General features: G+C 34.9%; 1 protein-coding gene across 5 annotated transcripts in view; it reads left to right on the plus strand.

Annotated features, from left to right (window-relative positions):
- The window catches only part of MLF1 (myeloid leukemia factor 1), a 43,503-nt gene extending 16,244 nt beyond the window's left edge, over positions 1-27,259 (plus strand). Inside the window, exons 2-8 of one of the 5 annotated variants that reach the window (XM_019731956.2) lie at positions 9,350-9,494; positions 13,659-13,700; positions 17,281-17,364; positions 18,415-18,543; positions 20,364-20,523; positions 22,515-22,653; positions 24,171-27,259. In XM_019731956.2, coding sequence (XP_019587515.2) covers positions 9,350-9,494; positions 13,659-13,700; positions 17,281-17,364; positions 18,415-18,543; positions 20,364-20,523; positions 22,515-22,653; positions 24,171-24,276 — 805 coding nt within the window. In that variant the 3' untranslated portion in view covers positions 24,277-27,259. Of the gene's footprint in view, positions 1-9,349; positions 10,890-13,658; positions 13,701-17,280; positions 17,365-18,414; positions 18,544-20,363; positions 20,524-22,514; positions 22,654-24,170 lie in introns of all 5 variants that reach the window. The other 4 variants (XM_074326945.1, XM_074326957.1, XM_019731955.2 and 1 more) reach the window with 4 other exon arrangements.
- The last annotated feature ends 611 nt before the right edge of the window (positions 27,260-27,870 follow it).

Here is a 27,870-nt window from a genome sequence, read left to right on the forward strand (position 1 = left end):
GAAAAGGAGGAACAAAAAAAGCATAAGCTCTAGAGATCTGCTGTATAACACTGTGCCTATAATCAACAATACTGTATTGTATATTAAATTTTTCTTAGGAGAGTAGATTTCATGTTAAGTGTTCTTATCACAATAAAAAATAAAATAAAATTTTAGGAGGCTAGAGAAGCTAATTTGATAAGACAAAGAAAGATAAGTCTGTTAGGCCTCAGATTAAAAGAGTTTTGGGAGGATGTTAAAGCAGGAGAGCCTTTTCTTTTTTTTTTTTTTAATAAAAGGACAACTGCCAAGGTCTGAGAGACAGATGGAAAATGGACTCTCAAACACTGGAGCAAACTGTAGGACTAAACACACATTCCAGCTTCTCCTTCCTAATTCAGACCTGTAAAAGTCACTTAAAATACTTTTAATTGTTTCTTTTCCAACATTCATTAATTTTCTAACTTGTTCTAAGTATGTAAATAACTGCAAACATTTGAGGAAAACGAACGTGAAAAACAGAAGCTACACTAACAAAATAGAAAACATTTAAGGAATCAAAGCTAATGAAACAAAGAAGACCAGAGAAAGTGCAATTAATAGCTTTAGGAGACTAATTTCTAGTGTGGCCAAGAAAGCTCAGTTGTACCAACTCTCCTGCAGATAACACTGCCCAGAATAAAATACAAAAACAATTTTCTGGAGAAGGTACGAGAGAATGACCAAAACCAGACATGAACTGAAGGTGACTCAAAATTGAAAAAGGACCAGGGACAGAGTTTAGTGCAGCCCCACTCACTGGAAGGTGAGGGGGAAATTCTCAAAAAGGAGAGAATCAGTGAGCACCAAGTACTGTGAATAAATTCTGCATCTGAGGCTTAAACCACACGTGTGGCGCAGACACATGTAAAGCATTCCAGCTAAGGAAAAAAGAACAACTAATATTTGAGCTGTCACTCACAAAACAGAATTTGAATTTTAAGACCAGCCAAAATAATTGACTGCTTAAAAAATAATCAATATTCCTGAATATAATAGATAGCTTCCACAATATAACAGCCATGATATACGGATACAATCCAAAATTACTTGACAAACAGGAAAATGTGTGCCATTCTCCAGCGAAAAGATACAGATGGATCCCCAAGTAATCCACATGTTGGAATTAACAGACAAGAATTTTAAAGCAGTTACTATAACTTTGCTCAATAATATAAAGGAAAATATGCTTGTGATAAGTGAAAATATGAACTATCAGTGGAGGAAGAAAAATTATAAAACAAACAAACAACCAAATAGAAATTCTAGAACTGAAAAATACAATATTAATATTTTTAAGGAAAAGGTTCACTGGATGGGCTTAAACAGCAGAATAGAGATGATGCAGGAAAGAGTGAATCTGAAGATAGATTAATAAAAATCAATCTGAAAACAAAACGAAACAAAAGAAACATGGAGGTGAGAGAGAGAAGGAGGCATTGAAACTCACTGAAATAATAATGGAAATTACTAAATTTGGTGAAAGATAAATCTGTAGAGTCAAGAAGCTGTGAACTCCTAAGGATAAAGATGAAGAAATTGGTACCTACTCCATCATAGTGAAACTTCTGAAAGCCAGAGATAAAGAGAAAAATCTTGAAAACAGCTAGAGAAAAATGATACATTGATTAAATATTGGAGAATAAAAAATTTGAATTATATTAGTCTCAGCAGAAAACAGTGAAGGCCAATAGACAATGAAATGTCTTTAAAGTGCTGCAAGAAAATATTCTTTATAAATAAAGGGTGAAATAAAATATTTTCAGATAAAAGAAAACTAACAAATTGTTGGAAGCATACCTGCAGAGCAAGAGATGTTAATGTTCTTTAGTGAAGAGAAATGATATCAGATGGCAACTTGGATATTAAGGAAAGAAGAGTGCCAAATGTTAAATATGTAGATAAATGTGAAATAGCTTCAGGAATGACATAAGATAGTGAAGTCATTAAAAAAAAAAAAAAGATGCCAGAAATTAAAATTTTCATCTTAAAACAAAAAACTGAATTAAGTAGAATGTTCACAATCAAAGGTAACCTGGGAAACTGAGTCAAGGAATTTCTTCCAATATGCAGCACAAAATCTCAGAGGGTTAAAAGTTCTACAAGAAGAAACAGCTAAAGAGAAGGGAATAATAAATACCAAAAGAAATAACTGAAGAATAATTTCTAGAACTAACGAAAGGCTGAAACCCTTAGAACCGAGATTAAGAAGGGAAATTTGAAGATTGACGGAATTTTTTTCCAGTTCTACACTTGGATCCATGATAACATAATTTCAATACATTAAAAAATATATAAAGAAAAGAATCATAAAGCTTCCAGAGAGTATAAATTTCTAAGAATGAGAACCAGATTGTCATCAGTCTTCTCTTTAAACAACACTAAATAAGGAAGATAATGAAGCAATATCCTCAAAATACTGAGGGGAAATATTGTAGATTTCTATGCCCAGATCAGCCATTGTTTCAGTTTGATGTGAAATACATAAAGATATTTAGACATGTGACTACTCAGTTTACTGTGCTCAAATTACTAGCTGTTAGAATCCAGGAAGGAAACAGTTAAGATACAAGAAGCAATGGGAATTGAGAAGTAAACCGACCATAACTTTTCTTGATGGAGGGAGATTGAACTAAAGCACTTGCCATGTCCTTTAGTTTTCCCATGGAAACAGACTCTATCTTTTTCCTCTCTTGGAACTAGCACAGGACAGATTAAAAACCCAACTAACATCCAGCCGATTCCAGAAGTTTTGAACTTGGATGACTTGGAGAATAGTAGCTGTCCCTTTAATAGAACTAGAGACATGAAGAAAAGCTGGCTAAGGAAAAAAACTATTGGAAATGGTAGGTTTAAAGACTGCCTAGCATAGAAACAGGCAAATGTTCAATAATCACTTCATCATTATTTGTAATTTATGTTCTGAATATTTCAGGAAGTATCACGACTTCCTAGCCAACAGGAAGTTGAAAATTGGCGGTAGCCCTTCCCGAGTCAGGACTCTATCTCCACTTCCTGGCATAGTGCCCTTTACATGGTACTCAGTAAGTATTTGTGAAACAAATGGACACCATCAAAGCAAGCAGAAATTGAACTAGAGGTTCCTGATAAAAATGGTTGAAGAGAATAATGGATTAGTGTTTATTTATGTGAGGTCCTTAGAACTGCTGCATTGGGGTTACTTAAAATGCTTGCTAAAAGGCTGATTACTGGGCCATCTCCAGATATACTGAATTAAAAATCCCTGGATGTATGTCTCAGGAATCTGTATCTGAATTTGTACCTCGAGTGATTTTTAAGCATGTTGAAGTTAAAAGAAATAATCCACAGAGGGCAGGGAAAAAGACCAGATAAAGGATCAAGCCCAGAGAAAATGAGGGGACAGGCTTTTCAACATTTTAATGTCATTCACAATTAGAAAATATTTGCAAAGCACCTTGGGTACAAGAAGGAGAGACTGATGGAAGTGGGAAGGAACCAGCGCCAGGAGCTTCGGCGGGTTCAGGCCCCACCTGGTTGCCCCACGGCTGAGGGTATTTTGACACTCCAGTACTCTAGTATAGAGATGCTCTATCAAGTGCGAGAAGGAAAATGAACTATCAAAGGAGAATTTAAAGGAGAAATTTATCAGACAAGGTCCAAAACAGTGTATTGCCCCCAAAGTTAGAAATGATGCTGAGAATTCAAGGAATAGGAGTGCCCTTTAGGTTTCAATAATTGAAAGGTTAAGGGAATCCTTGGAATTTTAATGCAGAGGTGAAGGGAAGGAAAACAAAGATTTGTAAAGAGATAAAGTGAATGAGCTACAAGGAATTAAAGGACAGAAGTATAAATGATTCTTGGACTATTTTAAGTGCTAAAGGAAAGGAGACAATAGCTCGAAGAGTATCAGGAAAGAGTTTTGGGAGAGGGGTAGGGAAGTATAGTAGAAGTCTTTCTTGGCTACATTAGGAACAGGAAGTTATTTTCATTGTCATGGATTTCACAAATTCTTTTTTTTTTTTTTAACTTTTGCAATTATTTAGTAGTTTAAGAAAGACCTCAAAACCCCCTTGAATTATAACAGGAAATAATAGTTACAAATCAGGCCATTAGTGCAGAGACAGTGCTGTCACTGGGACGGATACTTCATCGGGAGCTGATGCTTTCAGGATCTCTTTTGGCTTGTCCTACTGTGTTTTCCCGAAAATCAGACCTAGCCAGACCATCAGCTCTAATGCGTCTTTTGGAGCAAAAATTAATGTAAGACCCAGTCTTATTTTACTATAATATAGATTGGGTATACAATGTAACATAACATTAATATATAATAATACCGGGTCTTATATTGATTTTTGCTCCAAAAGACGCATTAGAGCTGATCGTCCAGCTAGGTCTTATTTTCGGGGAAACACAGTATTTCAGGTTTATATTCTATATTATTGTCTTAGTCATCAGCCGTAGAAATCTCACTTAGCATACTAGTGCCAGGTTAACCACAGGCTGTATTTTATAACAATTACTTCTAAGACTGTTATATGTAGACTGGCGGGAACAGTTGGAAATTGCTTTAAATGATGTGATTTTAGGAATATATCTGTGGTAGAATAATGGCCCTGCTAAAGATGTCCAAGTCCTAATTCTTAGACTCTGTTAATAGGTTATTTTACACGACAAGAGGGAATTAAGGGTGTTAATAAGCTAACCTGGATTATTTAGGTGGATTCAATTTAATCACAACACTCCTTTAAATGTGAGTCAGAGAGATTTGAAGATACTGTGCTTCTGGCTTTGAAAATGATGGCAGGTACCACAAGCCAAGGAACAGAGGAAGCCTCTAGAAGCTGGAAAAGGGAAGGAAACGTTCTCCCCTAGAACAGGGGTGTCCAAATTTTTTTCAACGGTTTTCACCAAGGGCCATATGCGGTAAAATACACAAACAGCCGGGCCACTCACTCAAGGTGAAGTACGTATTGCCTCACCTGGTTTATTTAAGTAAACTAAATATATTTTTGGAATTTGCTGCGGGCCAATTAACAATGGATTGAAAGCCTCAGTTGGCCCATGGGCCGCAGTTTGGACATCCCTGCCCTAGAGCCTCCAGAAGAACACATCCCTGCCTACACCTTGATTCTAGTGCAGAGATACCCATTCTGGGTTTCTGACCTCCAGAATTGTAAGAAAATTACTTTGTGTTGTCACTAAATTTGTAGTCATTTGTTATGAAGCAATAGTAAACTAATACAGTGTCCAAGTTTTGTAATATTTACTTTAAAACATATGAGTCTCACTTCTCTGTCAGGATGTAAGTTCCTCCAGACCAGTAATCAACCTCTGTGCTTGACACACAGTATACATAATAAATGTGTTGGATTTAAACCTTCTTGTATGTTAAATTGTCTCCACCCTTTCTTGGGAGAGTCATTTATCATTCTTAAGTAAGTTTCTACTCACCTGGGTGCATGCTACATACATAGAGAAGCATTGCAATCAATAGCTGCAGTTGTGAACTTCTTAGTGACTCTTGATTGGGAGGGTGTGATGTGCTCATTTAAACCAAAGTTGATTTTTTTTCTGGCCCAAGTGTTTTAATGCATGAGACTTGTGTCTTCTGATCAAGAGTTCCGTGGATTTCTTGTGCCTCAGTTTCAACTGCTCTAGTGTAAGACTGAGAAACCCCACCCTCAATCGAGATTTGTTTTATGAAATAGACTCTTTAATTCATACTATCCCAAACATAGTCTCAAAATTTGGTGAAAATCAATAAAAACAAAACAAAAACATTTTCTTATGATGCAGAAAACAGACCTATAGACAAACTACTTATTTTTATAGATTTGCATTCATTTCCCTTCCAGTCTTTAAATGAAGCCAACAAAATTAAAGACTTAGAATGAGAGGAGTTTTAAATATGTTAAGCACTGCTGCTTGGGATGTAGCCTGTATTAGTTATCTATTGCAGCTTAATTTAGCAGCTTAAAACAACAAACATTTATTATGTCATAATTTTTGTTGGTTAGGAATCCAGAATCAGCTTAGCTGGGTGGTTCTGACTCAGGGCCTCTTAGGAGCCTGCAATCAAGTTGTGAGTGAAGGCTGTGATCATCACAAGGCTTGACTGATGGAGAATATACTTCCAAGTTCTTTCACATGGCTGTTGGCTGGTCTCAAAAATCTGCTGCTAAGCTCACTCGTGTGGGCCTTTCCACAAGGTCTGTCTCACAATGTGGCAGCAGCTTTGCCCAGAGCAAGCCATTATGCTGAGATAACTCCCAAGGAAAAGGCACAGACTTTTTAAAAACCTAATTTTGGAATTGGTATCCCATCACTGTGAGTAAGTTCAGCTCATACGCAGGGGGAGGGGATTACATGAAGGCATTACCAGCCGGGAGTGAAGATCATTGGGGGCCATCTTAGAAGCTACCTACCACACATAGAAATTAGTGAGTTCATTAGTCTACCAGAGACTAGATAAATTTATAATATTCCTAACTGAAATTAGGTTCAATAATATCAAAAATTTTGTAAAAAAACAAGAAAAACCCACTACAAATAAATTTCCCATATTAGAAGATATAAAGTAAAAATGGAAGACTTAACTTTCAGACAGGAAATTCAGAAGGCATATTAGAATAATCAACACAATTTACTGTTTCATCATACTCCCTTCAGATTGTCCACTTCTCACTTCCTATTCCAATTCTTCCCTTCACTTTTCAAATTCTACTTATTCTAATAATCAAAAATAATCAAAAGCAGCTTATAGAGATGTAAAATGTTATAAGAATTGGAATTTAAAATGAAAGGAAAGACAAAAAGCTAAGAAGTAAAACTACTACACAAAGATCATAGTCTGGTGAAAACTGAAGACTTAACAAAGATTCATGGCTATGTGGCTGAATAAGTTGATATTAAGAAAATGAAAAGGTGAGTCCAAGACTGGGAAAAAATACTTAAGAGACATATATCTGATTAAAGTCTAGAATATAGAAAGACCTCTTGTAGCTCCAAATAATGAGACAAGCAAACTGGTTTTTAAAATTTTGAACAAGTGTTTTATCAAAGAAGACATATTAATGCCAAATAATACAAAATAAAACCCCAGTGAGATATTACACCACCACTCAAATGGCTAAAATTAGACTGATACTACCAAGTGTCAGCAAGAATGTAGCACAATGAGTTCTCAGTTCACATTTTTTATAAATTTAAACACTCTCTTAGCATACAACCTAGCAACCGCACTCCTAGGTATTTTATTAAAGAGAAATGCAACTATGTATACACAAAGACCAGTGCATTAATGTTCATAGAAGCGTTATTCATAATAGCCAAAAACTAGAAACAATTTTGTTATTATCATATACATACAATGGACCTAGCAATAAAAATCAATGAACCACTGATAAATAGAACAACATGGATGAATCACAGAGGCCCTATACTAAGTGAAAGGAGCTGACCCCAAAGACAGCATAATATATGGTTCCATTGTATGAAATTCTGAAAAAGACAAAACTAATGACAGAAAGTCTATCAGCGGTAACTAGCGTTAGAAGGAGGTAAGCAAAGGGGCAAGAAGGAACTTTTTGGGGTGATGGAAATGTTATGCATCTTAATTATTGTGGTTATGATTAGATATGTTTTTCAATATTCAAACTACAATTAAAATGGATAAATTTCATTGTATGTAAATTATACCTCAACACAGCTGAATTAAAACAAAGCAAAAAAAATCCTCTTCATACACACAAATCCAGTTAAGTGGTTTGCTGATCAATTACATTTGAAGTTTGGTGTTTTTTTTAACCGCCAAGGTAACATATGAATAAATCTGAGCTCCCTTGGTGTAGATTTAGTTGCACAACCACTGCAGAATTCAAAAGAAAACTCTTTCTGCCTGGAACTGCTAAAGGAAGACAATTTTTGAGCTTCCTCATGACAACATCAGAAGATTGGAATGTAGAATTAGAAGCTGGAAGGGTGACCTAAGGAGGAGGACACTGAGATGGAGAAGTCGGAAAGGAGGGCAGACCACTGGAGGGCTCCGAGGGACCTCAGGGAAGAATGAGGTTGCCTTGGTAATGTGAGCTCCAGTAGCAATGCGTCTTAAGTTCTGGAATAAGCAATTGACCAGTGAGTGACTCAGCGACTTTCCAACTGAAGTGAACTTGAGAAACCACTGTGATAAGGCAATACAATTTTAGTTTCTTGAATAGGAAATGAAATGGGGTGAATGGGATAATATAAGATTATGAGCACTGATATTCATACAGCACATAGAACAGGGCTTGGAACATGATTACTGCTGTATGTCTTTTTTATGTAAAATACATGATTTTTTCCTATGAGAGACATTTAATAATAGAATAATAGGGAGTGGCATTCATACACAAGTTAAGAAGAGAAGGTAAGGGAAATTGACATTTAAGTATTTTATGGGCCAGATACTGTGCTTTATGCTTTCAGATTACATGATTTAATCTCAACAGTGATATGCGATACTATCCTCACTTTATGGTTGTGGAAACAGACTCAGAAAGAGAGGCTTGGGTTCTGATTAATTCAGGTACAACAAACAGAAGGTGCCTCAAAGGTTGGTGAAGTGACTACTTGAGTTAAGATCAAGTAGTCGTGCATCAGTGATGCATGTACACAAACCATTCCGCACTAGTGAATTCCATCGGGAGGTTGAGGGGACAGTATTCTGCATTTCTAACCTCACTAGTTGGGTGGTAATTTTTAAAAAGTTTGAGAACCTCTGTCTTAAGACTTGGAAAATATTTTTACTGGGTGGTGATTTTTAGTATTTAGAGTTAGAAATAAAAGTTAGCCTCATAGAGATGATCTGTAGCTTTGTCTATTAAATAACATATCTTCAGTGTTCATAACATAGCTATAGTTCTCAATGCATATTTTATAAAGAAGAGTTAAAAAAAATGAACAAGGCAACATTCTTTATTAGTCCTCACTAGAATTTATATTGTTGACTGCCCGAGGTGGCCCTGGTAGCATTATTTTTCAGAGTACTTTTTTTTTTTTTGCCATTTCCCTTAGTGCTAGTTTATGCTTGCTACCTGGGTTGTGTTACTTTGTGTTTTTATCATTTTTGTACAGTAAGAGATAAAGGTGTTATTATTATACACAAATACACAAGTGAATTATAGTGGATAACAAATAGAACAGTTTTTTTATTCATGAATAGTGGGTCTTTATGAGATAATTCTATTCTTCTAAAATCTCTTTTATCTCTTTAACAAGCATATTAACTCAATAATTCTTTGTAGTATTTAGCTGCTTATTATTTAAATTCCAACACTCACTCTTACATGATTATATGTATTTTCAACAGTGATTCTTTTGTTGCACACCGAGAAAGTATGCGACAGATGAGAAGTTTTTCTGAACCTTTTGGAAGAGACTTGCTCAGCATCTCTGATAGTAGAGGAAGAGCTCATAATCATACAGGACATGATGATGGCGAAAATTCCTTGACTGTAAGTTCTTTATTTTAAAGTTAGTGAGAAGGTCCTGTGGAAACGTGAAGAAAAGTATTACAGAAGAGTATGTCTATCATAATACGATATGACTAATTCTTAATATTATAGAAATAACTATTTTGTAAAGGAAGTGCCTGTTGGAAACCCAAATCCTTTAAAACAGTGAATTGTTAGCTGTATAGAATTCCACTATGCTACCAAAACTTTTAGGGCCATGGGGTTATATATTATATGCCAAACTTAAAGCATTGTTTATATATATATATGGATTCTTCTCACCTTTGAATTGCCTCCCATGTCTTAAATTAGAACAGGCAAAGAAATATCCTTCCTCTGCCATACAACACTTTTTTTTCCGTTTTAAAATAGCAGCCAACACTACAGGACAATACTTTATTGGGCAAGAACAAAACAATCTTCTGTATCTTCAAAACTCAGATTAACTTTTAACTGTATTCAAAGCCTTGCATAACTGCAATATATTTCTATAACTCTTGTCTGAGAGCAAAGCTAGAAGGTTACATACTCAATTTAAAAAAAAAAACCCTCAGGATATTTATATATCTTAACTATTTTCTGTTTATTTTATTTCTGTTGCTTTTTTCATCCTCAGGAATGGCAGTTCTAGAATAACAAATCCACAGGAGTTTCTATAAAGATGAATCTCTGCAATTGAAATGTATACATTTGGAACTCAGTAAACATTGAATTGGTCAATCGGGAAACTTCCAGAAAAACATTCTCATATTTTCTGTTTCCAATCATCTTAAATAGAGTAAAATATTTTAAATACTCCAAAGAATTTTGATGTGTAGAATTGCATTTGCCATTTAAATGAAAGTAATCTTCATATTTTTTCATATAGATATTATTCCAATATATATTATTCACATTCCAATTAGTTTTATTTGAATTAGTGAATAGTGGTCTCATTTATTCATATATATGGACATATATTACTTTTAGGGCTATCAGTTTCCATTAAAGTCTAAAATTAAGATCAAAGGAAGAATTATCAAAGAGGGGAGAAAAATCAAATGTGGCATCTGAAATTTTGTCTCACATGAGCATTGGAATATTTCATGTATCTGCTATAATCACAGCACGGAAAGAGTAGGGCTATATATAGTGCTTTGTATTCATGTGCATAAATGAGCTACTTGTAGCTTTTGCGAAAGAAGCAAGAAGTGACAGTTTAATTCACTTACAAATATAGAAAGGAGCCTGTTGATAACTCAGTTGTGAAGCTGTTATTCAGGATGCCCGTCCACATCAGCTGTAACTACTGGTCATTCACTGGAAGTAGAACCAAGTATTTCTTTCCTGGGCACTTGTGCTGAAAACATCTGAATGTTTAGTGAGCTGGAATGAGAAATATATAACCAAATAAAGGTAAATTTCTGTGAAACTATAGTTTGTAACCTTCATAATTTAGAACTATTTTCATTTTAGCTTGCTGCATATTTGCCTTGCCAACGTGGCTTTTAATCAAGTTTTTGAGAACAAGAAAAACACAGATGAAGTAATATGTTTGCATAAATGTGGTGATTGAATAAGGCAAGTCAAATAGGAAAGCAATTCTGAGTATAAAGGAAGGCCAAGACCAACATTTGAATGAGAAATTAAAATAGTTGCTACCTTATCCAATTTGTGGTGGCATAAACTAACTTTTGACTAAGATTATGAATCACTTATTAGTGTCGGCTAAAGTCTGTAGCTAGCATTAACCAATAGAACTTTCCAGATCATAGAAATGTTCCAAATCTGCCTCGTCCACTGTGGTAGCCACTAGCCACATATGGCTCTTGAGCACTTGACGTGTGCCTGGTGCTGTTGAGGAACTGAATTTTTAATTGTAATGATTTTACATTTAATTGCAAATAGCCACATGTGGCTAGTGGCTACCTCAGGGGGGACACAATAGACATTCAAATAGACTCCAAAGCGTTTAACTTTTTTTTAACCAATGCTGAGTAAAGAACACTAATCACCTATATCTGAACCTGTCATCTTATTTCTCATTTAATAATAATCTCTTTAAGCGTTTTTCTCAAGAAAAACAGTGGTACTCATCTACCTATTAAATAACAGTAAATGGTAATTATCAGATTTAGACCAACCCATTTCATAAAACCTTGAGTTTCATAGCTTTTTAGATAGTAAATATGCTAGGTAATATTTACTTGTCTCTCACATCTAAAATCAAATAGTATACATTTTTCTGTAATTATTCTATTGTATCAACTATCTTAGAAAGCTAATGCTGATGTACTTTTTTTCTCAAACTGTGAAAACCCTTTGCCAACCAAGAGTTTTAAGCATTGTCCTAGGGCAGTTGAACAGCAGTAGTGGCTTTTTAAATGTAGGAATTTCATCCAGTTACAGCACCTTTCCAAGGAGCATTCAGCCTGTATCTTAGTCAAAACTCTGTTTTTCTGTACTTTTATAATTTATACTGGTGAGATCTGGCTCTCCTTTTCCCCCTATGGTGTGATAACATTTGACACGTTTATGTCTAAGTATGAAAACCTTATGTAATAGCAAAAAATAATTAATTAATTAATTAATTAGTTAAAATAAAACAAATAAACCACAATACTAGCAACAAAAGATCTCGATCCCAACCTGACTTTTCTAAGTCAGTATTTTATAACTGGAAGTGAAGGTAGGAACAAAAATTCAGAAGATGTGAAAAGAGTGCTGCAAAGTTCGAAAAGAGCACTGCCAAGAAAATGATAGGCTTTTTGAGCATGCTAGCTGTCTTAGTCCTTTTGAACTTTTAATAATAATTTATACAAAGCTTTTTTCTATTTTGGTGAAATTATGTTTTAAAATGAGTGTTTTGATTAAACGGTGAGCTATTATGCTGATGTTTCTAAGCATAGTGGATGAAAATCTATTATTTCAAATGGACACCTTCATCCTTTTTTTCTTCATTTTTGGCCCATTCTTGACATTTGTTATCTTTATCAGCCATATTATGAGGGAAATCAGAGACTACTACAAAAGTAGAAGCATCAGCTATGCCCTTTTCTTGTGTTTGTATTATTAGCATTTTCTTCTGTTCATGTTTTCTTTATGGGGCTATTTTCAAATAATTTGTCCATTTGGGAAAAATGTTTTATTTAAAACTACATAATTTAATCTTTAAATTTATTGAATTAGGCAATGTATAATTCAATATGTGACATATGAGCATCTGACATTTAGATTGAATGATGGTGCCAGAGTCACTAAAAAGAAAAAGAAGAATTTTATTGGTGCGTCCAATACACTTTGGAGATTACTGTTCTAAATATACAGTATAAGTATATATCACATCTGATATATTATTTTTAATGTAAGCACACAGTTTTCTCTATTTTTCAACATAACTTACACAGGAAGACAATCACTGAATGATAAAAATATATATACTTTTTACCTAGAAATTCAAAATTTATTTTCAACATTTGAAACTTCTAAGTAATGGAAGTTTTTAATTTGTGTGTCTAAAAATTTACTTTTATTTATCTGTACCCATTGAGTATAATTTATGAACTATTAATCATGACTCTTATACTTAACATTGGTTTGCCTATCAAAGACTCTAAATATTTTTAAATCTGTGTGTGATCCTTTCTGAAGTCTATGTTTTTTTATTCCAATAAGTTAGTTCTTAGGAGGTATTTATTAATTTTTTGTCCACTATCTCTATAATCTTTTGAAATTTTATTAATGTAGATAAGTTTTTATTTTTAATCAGTTACAGGCAAGATTAACTGATCTTTTAAAAATATGGAAAGCTGAGCAAAGGAAAGATGATATCTTAATCATTGTACATTATGTTTTAATTAATTTTGGTGTGAATTTGCATTTCCTTTGAGAAATGTTTGTCTTAAGCCATAGCAAATACTTATTATTTCAACTACCTTTAATAAATACTAGACTAGTCATATTTAAAAGTGGTATATGGCTTCCTATTTGCCTGCCAGGCTCCTGTCAGGCTCTATAGTGAATATTAAGCAGATAATTTTAAAAATATATGTTGAGTCTTTTTTATTAAAAGGTTCTGTAATTTTGTTAGCTCTGAACCATAGGAATATATAGTGCATTGTTTCTTTTTCAGGGATTATCATGTAATAAATATCATAACCAAAATTAATTGGATTTTTTTTCTAGGCAATGAGTTCCCTTGTGCCTTTTGGCAGTTTTGGTGCTATGGTTCGTATGAGACACAAATCATTTTAGCAATATTTTGTGACAAATATTTATTTTTCATTAACTCACGCAAACTGAATTGGCATGCAGTCTCACTTTTATAATGGCTTTTTAGTATTTGTACTGAATTTTTTTAAAAAGCCTGTTTCATTTGTTAAATTTATCTTAGACTGTTTAGGCATGTGTTGTCTGAAGTAAGTCATATCAACATATATAAAATCAGTCTTCAAAAAGGTAAACTACATTTTATTAGATGAATGTTCACTTGATTTGCAAAAGGGATCCCCACAGTTGTGACTGAGAGTTGGAAACTTCCACATGCTTATGATGACTTATCCAAAAGGTTAAAAAGCACCAAACTGTACATAGACAAGCACATTTGGAAAAGCTCAGGTTGGCTGCTTTCTCGAGGTCTCTATTGCCAGTTTGTTCATTCTGCTTTTCCTTTCCCACATCCAAGTGTACCTACTCTGCACCCCTGTTTCATCGGGCTTGGATCCTCTTTTCTGTGATGCTAGTTTCTAACACACTTAAAGGCAGTCTGAGGAGTAGCAGAGCATATCATGGCTTTGGAACATTTCCCGTGGATGCATCTACACTCTCATGAAAAAGTTTCTTTTTATTCTCTTGTGCCAGGATTCAACCATTTGTCTCCTTAAAGTTTGACCTATAACATTTGTCCTTCCTGGCCAGAGTTTTTAGTGGGACAAATGACGAAGAAACAAAGCAGTTGCCGCATAGAGTTATCAGTTAAAATGATAGGAAGTTGGGCATGCTGTGGGAGCACAGACAGAAGACGGCCTGTAACCCAGACCTTTTGGGGTAATGGGGTAGAGGTCAATCAGACAAGACTTCCCAAACCTTGAGGAGAATAGGAGTTAGCCAGGAGAAGCAGGAAGGGGAGAAGAGTGTTCAACACAGAGGAAGCAGCAAGTACCAAGACCTGGAAGCTCGGGAGCACAAAGGTGCTGAAGGTCACTTGTCCCAGAGTATGAGTTGGAGAGTAGATACAGATGAGGATGGACAGGGAACCAAGGACTTCTTTCAGCCCTTCTAAGGGTTGTGGGCCTTTATCATAAGAGCAGGGGAAGAAGTGGATGAATTTTCTTTAAAATAGTAATAGAGTCAGGTTCTCACTTTTGGGAGATCATGTGCCTGCAGCAGGGAGAGAGATTAGGAGGGACCATAGTGGAGGCAGGGAGGCCAAGAGGCTGTTGTGAGGAGTATCATGGATGCTTCTGCTCGGTAATGGCTCTGGTGGAAAAGAGAAGTCATCTCATTTGAGAGACAGTTAGAGAGGTGAATAGATAGAACTAGGTGATTGACTGGGTTGAAGGAGCGAGAGAGAAAGAGGAGGAAAGTATTATACCCATTTTTCTGGCATGAGGAATTAGGTCGATGGGAATGCCACTGAGCTAAGGAACAGAGCAGCAGAGCAGAGATGCAGTGTAGATACGAGGGCACGGATGGTCAAGAGGATCATTTCAGTTTGGGGTGTTTTGTATTTGAGGTGTTTGTGTGTTGTCCAGGTGGTAAATAGTTTATCTGGTAAATAGCTGGACATATGGGTTTGAGCTGAGCTAGAGAAAATTTGTTCATTCATTCAGCAAATATTTATTGAGCCCTCCTATGTGCCAGGAATCATTTTTAAAGTATTGGGAGTATAGTAGTGAATAAGACAGAGAAGATAGCCCTACCTTCACAGAGATTATTTTTTTTTAGAGTGGGAGACAGACAGCAAATGACAGAACAATCAAATAGTCCAAGTACTTGAAAGTACACTGATGAAGCAGGGTAGTGATATAGTGGAAGGGTAATGACAGGTGGAAGGCAAAGCAGAGATTGGTTTAGACAGGTGGCCTTTCTAAGAAGGTGATACTTGAATGATGAAAAGAAAGTACTTATGCTAAGAGTTGGGGGGAAACATTCGAGGCAGAGAGAAGAGCATTGTGCCAAGTTCCTGAAGGCCTTGAGAGCCCACTGGGATTAGCTGTCATTTGTATCCCCACTTTCTGCCAGTCCAGGGTGTTGGGCCACCCCATGGCAAGTACAGATACACAGTTTGATGGCTGATTTGACAGTGAATTGAGAATAGGGCAGAATATACCCAAACATCTGATCTTTTCCTCCTCTTCCTCATCTTCCTTGGGCTAGCCCCCTTCCACCTCTCGTGAACTGTGGGTCTTATACAGCCCTGATTTTCAACATAGTGTTGAAACAAAATATTCAGAATAGTTTCTTGAATCTCTGAAATGTAGATAATTCTATAGCAGTCCTTTGTGTACCCAAAGATATGTCAGTATCTCCTAAATGTAACTTTGTGTTTCCTACTGTGATAAGTGTGCGTTCCAAACATTAACCAAATTACGGGAGTTTGGTTTTCCCATCTATTTCCCATTGTTATTAGCAATAAAACCCAACAGAAGGCAGAAACATAAACAAATCTTCGATGATTCTTTATTGAGTCCCAGCTCTGGCACACAGCAAAACAATCTCCAGAAGGGCTGAAATATCAGCAGTGAACCACAGTGCCTTCCTTACAGGACTCAAAAGACTCCTCTTGCCTGCATTCCCAGAACCAAACATTCTCTCTGTTTTATAATAGTAGACAATGCACTGGGTGCTTCGCTTTGTAATTTCTGGTGAGTGTTCCAATGATGAAACCTAAAATCAATAGCAGATTTTTCTAGAGCGGCATTTCTCAGCCTCAACACTACTGACATGTGGGGCCAGTTATTCTTGTTTTTGGGGTCTGCCCTATGCTTTGTAGGGCGTTTAGCAGTATCCCTGGCCTCTATACATTACACGCCAGTTGCACACCTTCCTCACTTGTGACAAGAATGACTATGCCCCTGGATGCCCTCCCCTCTGGGAGTCACAACCGCTCTTGGTTGAGAAACCACTGTTCTAGAGGAATTCTTAACTGTTCTCCCAAAGGAGCATACCTCATGTTTCAAAGGTATGCCCGACTGAGCCTTCAATGGTCGGCAACAAATTCAAGGTCTATTAGTAGAGTGAATTAACCTTTATCACTTGGACCCTACTGTGAAAAGGAGGGCTGGCTCAGCTTCTGTCAGTCATGTGGTGCTTGTGGAGGTATCATGCTGGTATCTTACACCCAAGTTTTATTTATTTGTGTGGTGGGGGACTAAGAGAGGGAAAAAAGAAAGATTTGAAGACTAGACTATGCTAGTGCTGTCCCAGCCCAGAATACACCACACAGTATTTAAATATTAACTAAATTATGTTTTGAGAAAATTGATTAATGATATGTGTCTATATGTTCTTGCATGTATATATGTGTATATATACATATATATACACACACACATGAATGTATGCATGTATTTATAGTGTTACAGCTCCCTAATCATTTATATGTTGGCTGTTGGGGATTGGTGTACACTTCAATTTTTTCTTTAACAAGTCTCTTTCACTGTATAGTCCTTAAATTATCTTTGCCCGGTCCATTACTGCATGAGATCCCACTGTAGAAATCGAGAAAAAATTTTTCAGCTGTTTTGGAAAAGGCTTCTTTTGTGTTGTGCTTATAGTTAATAACCTACTTCCTAATATCTTGTAGCGTGCAGATGTCACCCCTTTTCAGGCAATGGACCGAATGATGTTAAATATGAGAAACAGTATGCAAGAATTACAAAGAAACTTTGTAAGTACTAAACATTTGATGAGAACGTTGTTTTCAGTTATTGGTATCCTATGCTATAGTGGCTTTCAAACTCTTTTTTTTTTTTTTAACCACAGTCCACAGTGTTTGAAAAATATATCTCACATCATGACCCAGTACACAATACTTGTATACTGTACAAATACACCTGAAACAAAGTTTCATGAGAAAATGATCATACTATATTTAGTGTGCTGATATTTTCAGTTTTATTTCATATTTTAAAAATGCTGGTCACAACCCACCAAATTGATTTCACAAGCTTTAAGTTTGAAAAAATAGCATTAATTAACTTTCAAAATTACAAAAATTCAACCTCTAAAACATTTGTTCTGCTGAAGGTCACTATTGTAAATGAACATTTTATGTAAATTTACATATTTTTATTATTTTATAACTTGCCACTTAAAAGGAATTATATCGTCTAAGAAATTAAGTTTTCGTGTTTTAAAAAAAACTCTGAAAATAGAAATTTCAGGAATGATGTTTAGACACTGGATTACGTAGATCCATACAGTCCAAATACTAGTACTAATTCAGTTACTTTTCTACTCATAATATTAACATCAAAACAATAACTTGATTTGAGATGAAGAAGACCCATATTATTTTAGTCATCCAGTTTGGAATGTAAGGATCATTTTGTAATGATTTTGGTAGTGTAGCAATCTGGTACCCATAGGAGGTATAAAACTTCCTGGCGTATGGCTAATTGGCTCAACACTGGCAAAATTGCATACAAGTGTCAGCCACTGACTATAATAAGACCACAGCATCTGTATTTAAATTGAAGCCATAAATCTTTGATCCCCAAAACTTAAGGATCCTTGAGTGTTATTCCTCACAAGGATAGTTGGAATTGGTGCCTAAAATGGAAGAAACATTAGACCTTCATGGGGGTGCCATTTGGATACACCACACTGATAGCGTAGTATCCTTAGTAAGACTTCTGGCTAATGTTGTGAATCCTGTGACATTAATTCTTCATATTTGACTAACCTCTCAGTATTTACAATTTATATTTACCTCCAGGGTCATCTTTCAGTGGATCCAAATGCACATTCATTTAGTTCTTCCTCGGTTATGACTTATTCCAAAGTAGGAGATGAACCACCAAAGGTTTTCCAGGCCTCCACTCAAACCCGTCGGGCTCCAGGAGGAGTAAGTATTTTCTAAGCATTCTTGGAGCTTTATAAACTTGTGGAATGATAGATGACCTATACAATTATTAAAATTTGATCTGGTATTGTGGGTGTATGTGTGGGGGGGTGGTGAGAAGCACCATGGCACTGTGAAAAACAATAAAGCTAACTGTATTTATTTAAAGGCAATTTTTTTTTGTCTCCCTCACCCCCTACCTGTCCCAGATACCTTTATTCATGTAAATACCTATTGGTGTTTATTACCTTTACATGTTTACAAGGTAAATAGACACTAAAAGAAGTCTTTGTTTCATGAAACAAATATCTACCTTTAATTTGTGTTTGAAGTAAATGAATTTCTTAATTCATGAAACATTTCAAGTGTACAGAAAGAATATAGAGAATAATATAATAGATACCCATCCTTTCACCCAGTTTAGTCAAATCATAACATTTTTCTCAATCTACTTTAAGTTGTCTCTTGTTTTGTTTCCTTTTTAAGCAAAAGACTTTGCAGCTGCAGTTAAAGCTTCCAATTCACTCTTCCCTCCTTGGTTCTTTTTCCTTTTTCCCTCCCCCTCAGAGAACCATTTTCCTATATCTGGAATTTATCATTCTGATGCATGCTTTTACAATTTCATGACTAATATATGTTTCATAAACAATATAATGAATTATTTTACAGGTTTCTAAATTTTATATAAATGGTTTCATATTGCATATGTCCTCTGCAACTTAACTTTGCTCAATAATATGCTTCTGAGATTTATTAGAGTTGATATGTATAATTCTGGTTTCTTTATTTTAACTTCTTAATAGTGTCCAAACTATGAATATACCACAATTTTTAAATCTGTTTTTCTACTGATAAATATTTAGGTATTTCTGATTTTTCACTTACTCATTTTTATACATGTCTCCTTGCACAAAGGGTCTAGGAATTGTATTTTTGGGTTGGCGGAGGTGTGAGTAGTCTTTACTAGAACTTACGAAGTACTCTATCACATGGAGATTGAAAGAGTTAGCTTCCACAAACTCTGGCATGAGAGTTCCCATTTCTCCACTTCCTTGTTAGTACTTAGGTTAAAAACTAATTTAGCTTTGCCTGTCTAATGGGTGTTAGTAGTTCATTTTTTAGTTCTTACATATAAGACATACCTTTTAATGATGCTTTTGCAATAGTGCAGCTTGTTCATCTCAGACATTTTAATATTAACTTGCTATGAGTGACATACATCCTAACTGTAAACAATATAAATGTGGATGTCCCACAGCAAACCATGTTAATAGTTTTTGGCTATCATGAACATTGTAATAACCCATAGAGTTCATAGGTGGGAGCCATGAGGTTCAAGCCCATCAACATGACTGCTGAATAATTAGTTGCCCTTACTTGTAGGAATGCTAGCATGTACTCCCATCTATTCCGTTGTGAAGGGTAGTGTTGAAGGCACTAAGTGTTATATAATTAAGTTATTGTTTGTTTTAATATTTGATTGCCATTTGGAATATAAAAGGTTAAATTGTATTGGTTCTATTTGTCCTAGATATTTTAATTTCAAGCAATTCAGGGAACATCACAGAACTATTACTGTAATTTTACTGCAAATTGGTAGTGGAATTGAGTACCCATTATTTTTAGAGCAGCAGATTTGTGGTCTTACCTCTATAGGTAAACAGGCCAATGGGAGTTTAGAATTCTTTCCATTCTATATTTAAGTAATAGCTAATTTGGGGAGTTTTTGAGATCTTGTTCCGCAGCAATTGTCTTCAGTTTTTACTCAAATAAACGCTTAAAAAATAAATAATAGCTGATTTTTATTTTCTTTACTTTTATAGATAAAGGAAACTAGGAGAGCATTAAGAGATTCTGACAGTGGACTAGAAAAAATGGCTATTGGTCATCATCTTCATGATCGCGCTCATGTCATTCAAAAGTCAAAGAACAAGAAGACTGGAGATGAAGAGGTCAATCAAGAATTCATCAATATGAATGAAAGTAAGTTATCGCAGGAAATAGCATTCTTTCTCTTAAAGTTAAAGTACCAGCTGTACTGGTAGAACTTGGTGAATATTTTTTGTCGAAACATTTCATAAGATGTCGTTTTGAGGTAGTTTATGAATAATTGTGTAGGGAATACCTTATAAAAGTGTAGTTTCATTGTTTCGTAGTAGATCTGTCTTTAGAGTAATTTTTGGTAATGCAGAGTATCATTTATTTTTTGTTTTATACTTGGAAAATGGAATATTTGGGATTGATATTTAGTAAGACTCAGTAGGCAAAATATTTTAAATATTTCTGATTATCAAAGAAGTATATTTGAAGCATATAAAGAAAATGAAAATTACCCATCTCAACCCAAAATAAATACTATTAATGTTTTAGTGTATTTCTTCCTAGTACTTTTATGTATATATAAACACACATACTTTTTGCAATATCACTATTTTACTATCTATATAATTTATATTGTGCTTATTTTAATTCACCATTAGAATTGTGAATAGTCACCTATGATGTTATTTTTCAAAGACATTCTAAATGGTTACCTGAAAGTTTTATCATGAAAAGACCGTAATTAATTTAAACTGCTCTGTATTGTTGGGCACTTAGACTTTTATATAGACAAGATTTTAATTTCTGGTATTGTTAGAAATATATATTATATATAATATATCATACTGTGTTTCCCCCAAAATAAGACCTAACTGGAAAATAAGCCCTAGCATGATTTTTCAGGATGACATCCCTTGAACATAAACCCTAATGCGTCTTTTGGAGCAAACCTTAATATAAGACCCGGTCTTATTTTCAGGAAAACATGGTATATGTATCAAGTAAATCTTTTTGTTTTCTCAATTTTATATTCATTCTTCAATACATTTAAGTTCTTCCAGTATCCTAACTCTTCTCATTGTAGTTTTTAAGTTATATTCATCTACTGTTTTCAGAAGTATTTTTAGTAAAAATGTCTTATCATAGTAGAGGGTTGAAATTACTGTATCATTTTAGAAAAAAAATTCTCTTAAGGTTGGAGTTTCATAAACTTATCGTTATTCAATGAGATGGAAGTCACAACATCTTGATCTTTCTTTAATTTTAACCTTTGTAATCTTGTCATATTTAAATATATATGGAATACTTCAGAATAATTAATCTGTTAAAGAAAAATTTAGTGAAGGAATATATTATTATGAAGACAATCTGAAAGAACAAGTATTATCATTTATCTATTGTTTTTACTGTGGACGTTAGATTATCTACTGCATAACAACATACATTCCCAGTCAAGATGAGTAATCTGTCTTAGGAAGTTGACAACAGCCACTTGTTGAGGCCAAGTTACAAAGGAAAATGGTGAGGTTAATAGGAAGTACTAATAGGATACTCCTAGGAGGAGTATCCAAATACAGAGGAAAAGGATGATCACTATGAGAAGACCCGGAAGAAAGACTGTAAGTCAGTGCAATAGGTCAACAGGCACATTGGGTAGAATAATACGATCTCCAAGCAGGTGTATGAAAAACCATATCATCAATAACCAAAGTATCAATAGGAATATAAGAGGAACAAACGAAAAAGGTAATGTTACCCTGAATCAGACAGAGACCTTTATATTTGAAGTAGTTTCCTTATTCTTTTCTTAAATTTTAATGTTTTATTTAACTTAATACATCCAAAATATTATCAGATCAACATGTAATCATATATAAACATTACTGGTGAGCTATTGTACCTTTCTTTTTCACAACTGCATTTAGACAGCTCACGTTTCAAGTGCTCAATTGCCACCTATGGCTAGTGTATACCATATTGGATGGGGCAGGTCTAGGCACTTCCCAGTCTGAGAAATTATATTTGGATATGGTTCTACCTTTATCTTGAGGTTAGGCTGATGGATATATCAGGCTAGAATGAGGTGTGTGGGGAGCAAGGCACTTACTGACAGTTGATACATTAATACCCCTTTATTTTGATATTTAATGTAGGCGATGCTCATGCTTTTGATGACGAGTGGCAAAATGAGGTTTTGAAGTACAAACCAGGGGGACAATGGCGCAATCTAGAAAACACTAGGATGAGACGTGTTGGTCATGAGAATTCAGGATCCCGAGAACTTAAAAGAAGGTAAAAGTTATTTCTAAAATAAATTGTGTTCTTTCAAGAAGAGTTAGAAGAATGTTATGTAATTTTACCTCTGTTATCAAGAAGTTCTGATTAATATCCAAGTTGTTTGTATCAACAATATCTTTTGTAAAAGATGTAATTCTACATTATGTCTGAATATTCCACACAAATTTAATTTTGTATCTGAGAACCAATAATATTTTAGGGATTATATGATTAGTAACTCAGAAGCAAATTATGCTTCAGAAGATAGGGCCTAAAATCCTCCTAAGGGAAAATGATATGCTATAATGTAATTGTTTTGTGAAACACATTTGAATCTAGATTTAGTAGGAGTCATACATTTCATACCAGGTAAAGATATCGCTGTCTAGAGATGCAATAAGGGGAAAGAGGCTCTATTTGAAAGGCTTAACAACATTTCCCTAATAAGTCAAAAATCAACTTTTAATGGTAAATGCATTTTTATACACTTAATTAATATTAGATATTTTGGAAGAATTTTATAAAAACTTTAGCCTCCTTTGGAAATTACCTTTGGGAATAGCTGTGAAATATAAATGTGCTGAAACCACATGTTAAAGATTAGATTTCTATGCGTTTAGTATATATTCTGGAGTTACAATTTGATCTGGTTCTCTGGGGAAAAAGTTGAGAATAATACCTAATTCCTATTGAAATTATGAGAGAGAGAGAGAGAGAGACCTTACCAGGCCTCAAAACAAATCAGTGTTCTAGGCTGTAAGAATGGAGGATTGCTGCAGAAGGTGGAAGTCTTCACAGAACCAGCGGTAGACAAGTGGCTATTAAGTTATCAGAAGCCTTGTGCAGAATTTCATGTGCCAATATTTTTTATTTTAAAATATTTGCTTAGGAATTTAGAGTACTAATATTTCCCTATAGAAAATGTGCTTTCATATTCATTTTATATGATATTTATCTCATTTTGAGAAGTTTATTGATAAAAACTGAACAGTGGTAAGTTTGACTATGAAATCTAGGTCCCAGTTAAAGAAAGCAAGTTCTTTATAGCTAATCTATAAATCTACAGTCCTATTCGGTGGCACCTTCTGTAAACTAGCACTGTACCATAGAATTTTCTGCAGTGATTTTCGGCAGTGATGCAAGTGTTATGTATCTGTACTGTTGAAAAATGTAGCCACTAGCTACATGTAGCTATTGAATCACATTTAAAATGTGACCGATTCACATTTAAAATGTGACCGATGTAACTGAGGAAGTGAATTAAAATAGTTTATTTTAGCTAATTTGAACATAAATGATACCATGTTGGACAGCATGGTTAAACAGTGAACAGTCCAATCTATCTCAGGAAAGCAGCTGTTCCTCTCTTAAATGTTAAATGAAATAGTTTGCCATATGTTTTTCCAAGCTATTAAGGAACTGTTAAGATAAAACTTTCCTTAAATGACAGTGGTTTTTAATATGTTTGCATTGATTTCTAAGCCATTGACCATTTAAAAAATGGTATTAATATTCATATGTATATTTCTCAGGGAGAAACCTCATCAAAATCCAACCACTGAGCGTGGGAGAAGATCAAATGTTTTTGTGGACAAACTCAACGTCAAAGGATCCCCTGTGAAAATCAACAAAAAATAAATAGGCTTGCATTTGTTTTGTTTAGTTTTGGTTGTTTTAACAGCGAAAGTAATGGTGCTGGGTAATACACATAAGACCAATCTCATTGTTAAATCAGTACTGTACTTAGAGACTTTCATCTGATATCTCAGTGTTCTTGGATGTGCTAGCTTTATATTGTCCCTACGTTAGCAATAAAATATTGATTTTTGGCAATGTGACAAAGTTGTTAAACATTCTATCCAACTCCCAGTCATTTTCCTATTGGCTACTTTTTCTTCTGTACACTCAAGATTGAATGTGAAGCTAGTGCTGTCCTATATAATTAGCTACAAGAAAGTGAAATGTTAAAAAATAGTATCACTTTCCACTAACACTACACTGGAGTCATGTTAATGAAGGTTATAATCATTTAGCTCAAATCTTATGTGTTATGTAGCCAGGTAGCTTAAAGATTTTTTTAAAAACAAAGCAAAACTATACTAGTATTGTCGGATGAGAAATTAGTTATTACTTTGATAAAGAAAATAAAGAATCAAATAGTTTATTAGCAAAGAAAGATTTTAAATTGCTAATATACGTAAGTTTTCTTATAGTTTCTTTATACACTATGTTCTTTTTTGTTCTCTCTTACATTCTTAACATTTATCAGACTTCACATTGACCTTTCTCTTTAACTTCTTAAGGTAGCGTATTTCTGCTCTCCTTTCCCACATACAGCTTAATCTATTTCCACAGTTAACATTCTAAAGTTGGAGTGTCCTTGGAGAAACTCTACTCAGCCTTTTTGTGACATTTAGAAAAATACATTTGGTATTCTGCAAACCTGAGTGATTGATTATCTCGAAATTTCTTAGACAGGTGATATGTGTCCTTGAGCAAGATACTTAATAATTCAATTGTTCCCTTTCTAATTATACCACTTAAAAAATTCAGCTCTAGCATTTTATTCTACTAGAATTCAAGCATTAATCTGTTTTTATAAAAGTTAGGTTTGAAGTTTATTAGAATATAAAAATCTGACCTCTTAAGTCTGTTGTTTCAAGGGGAAAAAAAGAACAGAAAACCCACTATCACTCTATAATCCTGAGATCTTCCTTTTCTAACTTTGGAAGTAGAATTATGTGGTTGTGCTTATGCTCATCTAATTTTCTATATCATATACTGTTAATTTTAGTTGGTGTTTCATGCTTTTAATTAGTCACTAAAATAAGATGCACATGTGTTAATTAATTTTTATAATGGAAATTGAGCATGTATTAAAGATGTTAAATTTTTTCTTTTATGTATACTTTCGTGTTCTAGTAATATAGTGGGAAATTGTCATAAGGTGTGAATTTTAAAGAACACTTTTGTATAAATTCACTTGATAGAGCAAAACCAAGAGTAAACACTGTAATTATTTTCCTTTTGCCTAAATCATTACACTGATAACTTGAGTCATTATATTCAAATATGAGAACACTTTAATAATTGTACTTAAAATTGTATAACTTCTGTGCATCATACAGCAATTAGAGAATTCATATATACTTTTTTCCCTTCCAATTTGCCTACCATAGAAATCAAATAAAAACTAAACTAGATAATACACACACACACACACACACACACACACACACACACACACTTCTTCTTATCCCACAGTGCTTCCTAAGGAGGGGGCCACTTGACACATAGAGATTAAGTGGCCATTTTTTCTGTTGATATGGTGCTGAAGTTGACTGTTTTCAGAATTTATTTTTACCATAATGCTGAAGTCAACCAGTATTTAAAAAAAAAGGCTCTCTGTACTTATAGTTCATATATTATTTTTTCTTTATGGACAACCATTGATCTTTCTGGAGTTGTGGGTCTTTGGGGAATGCAAGGATATTAACAATTTGGTGAATGTGGCTTGACAATAAGGCCAAGTTTCGTGGGCTCTTTGACACTTCAGAGAATTTCCTGGTTCTGGCGGTCTCAGTGACAGGTTTTCATCACTCTATTTTCATGACTCCATTGTCCTTTTTCTGCCGCAGGGTAGTGGCAGGAGCACGTTGGAATCAGATGGTGCCCTGCATGTAGCAGTGTGATGGTATTTGGAGGTGGGGCCTTTGGGAGATGATTGCATCATGAGGGTGAAGACCTCATGAATGGAATTAGTGCCCTTTATAAAAGAGACCCCAGAGTGCTCCCTTGCCCTTTCTTCCATGTGAAGACAGAGTGAAGCTGGCTGCCTTTGAACTTATAAGTGGGATCTCACCAGACATGGAATCTCCTGGCACTTTGCTTTCAGACTTCCTAGCCCCCAGAACTACGTGAAATAAATTTCTATTGTTTATAAGCCACCCAGTCTATGGTACTTTTGTTACAGCTACCTGAATGAACGAAGACAATCGTCTTAGGCTGATCAGGCTAGGACACTGGAAATTCTACTGAGGCTCAACCTAGACCCTTACTGTAGTGAATAGGACAGGACCTTCAATTTGGTTGTAATGTTCGTATCTGAGACCTCTTGAGGCCCCTCTGTCCCTGATTACGTGAGTTTTGCAGTAAGTCTGCATTCTGATGATCTCTTTGGCACCAATGTAATTCTTGTTATTGTCTCCTGGGGTTTGGAGGCTGTGATCAGGCTTTGTTGTCCTCTGGTGAATTTGGCTTTAAACCCCATCCATCTTCTGTCTGCTTGCTCATCATCTTATATTACTTGTACATGAAAACTTTGCTCAGTCTTGTCTGTGTATGAGAAGTTTGCTTTGGGAAAGACCTCTATCCACCCATGTTGCCTTTTAACCATGTTTCTCAGGTCAGTTGTTAGCCTGAGACAGACAGCAATGTTTTACATTTGATAGAACATCAGGCAGTTTTTCACGGGTTTGTCAGCTAACAGATTTGTACTATCTTCTGGCAAAAGTTGAGCAAGGAATTGTATGTACTGACCACTTTGGAGAACTTGGACATGTTGAAGAAGATTTTCACTTGAGAGGCACCTTAGAAGCAGCACCAAAAAACAAAAACAAAACCTCAGGAGAAGAGAGTCTTCGTGTTGTCTAAAAAGACCACTTGGTTTATGTAGAAGACTGCTCACCTTTCAGGGCTTTTTAACTGTATGGCTTATATTTAAACTCCTCTCTCCTTAAAGAGGGAAGGTAATTAGCCTTTTACATGGGCACTTTAATATTTGCATTATTAAATTAAACGAGGCCATTAGACAGGTGGCTTTAAAGCTTTTAGGAGCCCCTGTGAGCAAAGCAAAACCTAAGCCTGTAATGCTTCAAGGTTAAGAAATTGAAACTAAAAGACACCTAATCACAAACAGCCAATCAGACTTTCCCAAGCAAGGCAACTGCTTAGCGCTATAGCCAAAGAATTTCCTTGCTTTGCTTCTGCTGCTTCTCTGTAAAAGTCTATTTCCTAGCTCCCCTTGCTGGAGCGCTCTTAACCACTTCTGGGCTAGTGCTGCCCTATTTGAATCGATTTTGCTCTAACTCACACTTTTTAATATATCTCAGTTTATCTTTTAACAGTGTAAAACTGGCTCTAGTTAACCCTTATTCCTGTTCCTATCTTTTCCTCCCACATCAAAAATTTTAAACATAAATTCAGAAAAAAAATCATTCTGTCGAATGTGCA

The sequence above is a fragment of the Rhinolophus sinicus genome, linkage group LG01 (assembly GCF_036562045.2).
Source record: "Rhinolophus sinicus isolate RSC01 linkage group LG01, ASM3656204v1, whole genome shotgun sequence".
Taxonomy (NCBI): domain Eukaryota; kingdom Metazoa; phylum Chordata; class Mammalia; order Chiroptera; family Rhinolophidae; genus Rhinolophus; species Rhinolophus sinicus.